Here is a 4,148-nt window from a genome sequence, read left to right as displayed (position 1 = left end):
GCCCGTCAGCGATACATGATTTTCCACTAGTGTATATTAGCCCCTAATGTTTTGTAAACCCTAAAAAAAACCCGCGCCACACTTCTGTTCCCCAAAAAAATACCCGCGCCTATTACCCTACAGAAACACCTACTTCCGCCCCTATTGGTTTCTAATTTTTTTTATAATAACAAATTAGGGTTAATATTTTCTAAACCCTAAAATCTATCTCCTAACTCATGTCGTCTTTTTCCCCCAACCCCAAAACAAAAAGAAATCCGCAAGGCTCTACCTCTTCCCGACCAGATCCGAAGTTCGGCCCTACCATCGGTAATTTTTTTCTTTTATTTTTGTAATCACCCTCTTCTTTCTCAATCTCACTTACAACCTCACCCTCATTATCATTATTTTTGTCATCATCATGACCGACCTCATTCTTCACATCAAGCCCTAGTGACTTGTTCTGCACCGCCTGAGCCGGAAACCTGGTTATAGTTCCGATGAACCGGAAACCCCATCAGATCGCTCGCCCAAACCCTAGATCTAGAAGAAGGAACCCTAGCATCCTTCTTCTTCAGATCGTCGGCGGTGATCTCCTTCACCGATCCTGACGGGTCAATGGAGTTCGAACCCTCCTCGTTCCGATGCTTCGCCATGTTTAAAATAACTCTAGATCTTTCTTTTTATATTTTTTCAGTATAATTGTTTTAATGTTAGTATTTATTTTTTTAGTATAATTTCGTTGCCGCCATTGCAAGGGTGCCCTCAAGCTAAATCCATTTTTTAGCGTTATTTTAGCATCATGATTATTTCATTGGCTTTTATTGAGTTTATTTCTTTTTTATTATATTTCTTATTGGATTACTTTTGTTTGATTATTGACTTATTGAATTATCTTATGAAGAATATGTTTGCTTACTAGCCTTGATTCCACAGATTCTTTCTTTTGCGTGAGGAATTGGGGTTTTCTTTTTACTAATTCGATCTGTTGGAATTATGAATTGCAATATCTTTGAAGAGTTATATGAATGATCATTGAGCTTCTTCCTTTCTTCAATAATCTTTTGATGGATTTGTGGTATGGAATTATGAATTGCAATGATTTTGCGGTCATTAGATGTTTGTGAACATGATTTGAGTTTTTCATTTGTCTTGGCCTAACATCTTTTGTTTAGTTTTATCTGTAGTAGTTAATTCTTCTTGAAGTATCAACATGACATCATTACAAAGCAACAGGCACATCATCTAGCAACAATTGCTCATTCAACTATAAGATACAGGAATAATCATTGAAGTTATTTTAGTTCTCTTGCAAAAAAATAAAAAAAAAGACGGCCATTTCATTTGGAATGTACAGGGAGAAATCTGAGTTGAGCCTTTAAAACTCTGAGTCAACAAACAGAAACAGTGGGTATATCCTTTAAAACTCAAGAGCCTTTAAAATGTAACGTTATGACTTAGCAATGAACCCAAATTCCCCAATATCATCATAAAATAAAATAAAAAAATAATTAACTCTAAGAATGTTTGGTGGTTACTGTTGAATGTTACTTGGATCCTTTGCTTAACTAGTGTAATTATTTGCATAGGTGAAATAAGAAATCCAAAATAATAGTTGTAGGAGAATGTTTAATTTGTAGATGAAGCCCTTGCCAAGTCTAGTCGTAAAGATAAGATCACATGTCCTTGTAAAGAATGTTGTAATCGTTATTTTGAAGATAAGATGACTGTGGTGGGACATCTTCTTTGGCATGGAATGGACCCTTTATACATGAATGCTCGATGGACACATCATGGTGAGCCTTACGTTGAATCAACAAATGTCATGGAAATGGATGTTGTTGAAGGAGGAGATGTAGGTGAAATGCATAATTTCCTTAATGAGACATTTGTGCAACCAAATATTGGTGAGAACATAGGGTCATCGAGGCAACCTGTTTTTGATGGTCGAACACCCGAGGCAGAGCGATTTTTTAAGTTACTTGAACAAGCTGATAAGGAGTTGTATCCAGGATGCAAGAAGTATAAAAAATTGGATGCCGTCGTAAAATTGTACCATATCAAGTGTTTGGGAAATGTGACTAACAAGGCTTTTGATATGTTTTTAGAGCTTTTTAAAGATATGTTGCCTGAGGGAAATTGTTTGCCACGGTCTACTTCACAAGCTAAAAAGATTATTGATGATTTGGGCCTTACTTATGAGAAGATTGATGCTTGCCCTAACGACTGCATGTTGTTTTGGAAAGAGACAGCAAACTTAACCGTGTGCTCTACATGTGGTGCGTCAAGATATAAAGTGAAAAAAGTAACAAGAGTTGGTGATAGTTCAACTGGGGATAATTCTATTAAGAAAGTATCAGCTAAGATTCTCCGTTATTTTCCACTAACACCGAGGTTGAAAAGGTTGTATATGTCAAAACATACTGCAGAATATATGAGATGGCATGCGACCGAATGCCCTAAAGATGGATTTATGAGACACCCGTCAGATTCTCCAGCTTGGAAGCATTTAGATTTGTTGTATCCAAATTTTGCATTTGAAATTCGAAATGTAAGATTGGGTTTGGCAAGCGACGGGTTCAATCCTTTTGCACATATGAGTAGTGATCATAGCACTTGGCCCGTCGTAATTTCTGTTTATAATCTGCCTCCATGGATGTGCATGAAGCAACCCTTCTTGTTTCTTTCTTTACTTATTCCAGGCCCTAATGCACCTGGAAATGATATTGATTTGTACTTGAAACCTTTAATGGATGAGCTAAAGGAGTTGTGGGAAGTTGGTGCCAACACTTATGATGTGTTTTCCACTCAGTCATTTAACATGAAAGCTGCTGTGTTGTGGACAATAAATGACTTTCCTGCATATGCGAATCTTTCGGGATGGAGTACGAAAGGGAAGCTTGCATGTCCTCAATGTCATCATCAAACAGTATCAAAACGCCTGCCTAATTGTAAAAAGCAATGTTATTTGGGTAATCGCAGATTTTTTCCCATAGAGCATAGATTTCGAAATGATGAAGCATCTTTTGATGGCAAATGCGAGAGGGGTCAAGCACCAAAGATGTTGATCAGGGCCCAGTGTATAGCACAAATGTCTAATCTGACATTTACCTTTGGGAAAACATCACCTTCAGAATCTGAAACTGATGATATTACACGGAAAAAGAAAAGAAAAAGAAATACTTCAGCTACCTCCAAAGAACCAAGAAATGGTACTAATAATCCATGGAAAAAGAAAAGTATTTTTTTTCTTTACCATATTGGGAGCATCTTTTGATACGTCATAATCTAGATGTGATGCACATTAAGAAGAACATATCAGAAAAAAATTTTGTATACATTGTTGGGCACTTCTAAAAGGACAAAGGATGGACTTGAAGCTCGTGCTGACCTAGAACTTCTCAATATAAGGAAAGGTCTCCATCCAATTCGTGTGGGAGCTAGGACATACTTACCACCTGCAATATGACTAATGAAGAAAAGACACTATTTTGTCGTGTGTTATCGAAGGTGCGAGTTCCTGATGGATACTCATCAAATGTTGCGAGGTCTGTTGATGTGAAGGATCGAAAAATACATGGTTTGAAGAGTCATGATCATCATGTTATAATGCACCAATTACTCCCGCTTGCGATACGAAGGGTTTTGCCTAGACCTCTTACTCTTGTTTTGCTTGAGTTAAGTGCAATCTTTAGACGGTTGTGCGGTAAGAAAGAATCTGAAGCATCATTCAAGCATTTGGAATATAGAATTGCATTGATTGTATGTTATTCGGAGAAAATGCTCCCTCCTTCATTCTTTGATATAACAGTTCACTTACTAGTTCATCTCGCCCACGAGGCTGCTATTGCTGGACCAGTCCAATATTGATGGATGTATCCCATTGAAAGGTAAAACACAAAAAAATTATTAAACTTTTTGCTTCTAAATTTTGCTTGCCTTCTATAACTCAGTTAATGTTTTTTTTTCCTCTCGAAAGGTATTTACAAACATTGAAACGATATGTTCGAAATAAAAACTATCCGGAAGGAAGCATTTGTATAGGATATCTTGCAGACGAGGCTTTGGCATTTTGCTCCATGTACTTATCAGACATTGAGACTCGTCGTACTCGTCATGGTCGTAATGCCGATATTTCTACCCCTCGTGAAGGCTTGTCAATCTTTGCA

The 4,148-nt window shown here is 37.2% G+C and overlaps 1 protein-coding gene across 1 annotated transcript; it reads left to right on the top strand.

Moving 5' to 3' along the window:
- LOC109835142 lies at positions 1,703 to 3,256 on the top strand. Its single transcript, XM_020403131.1, has one exon. It carries the CDS (start codon positions 1,703 to 1,705, stop codon positions 3,254 to 3,256), a length of 1,554 nt encoding a protein of 517 aa, XP_020258720.1.

The sequence above is a fragment of the Asparagus officinalis genome, chromosome 3 (genome assembly GCF_001876935.1).
Source record: "Asparagus officinalis chromosome 3, Aspof.V1, whole genome shotgun sequence".
In the NCBI taxonomy this organism is placed as follows: Eukaryota; Viridiplantae; Streptophyta; class Magnoliopsida; order Asparagales; family Asparagaceae; genus Asparagus; species Asparagus officinalis.
The sequence above is the reverse complement of the archived record's forward strand: the minus strand, read 5'-3'. Positions and strand labels throughout refer to the sequence as shown.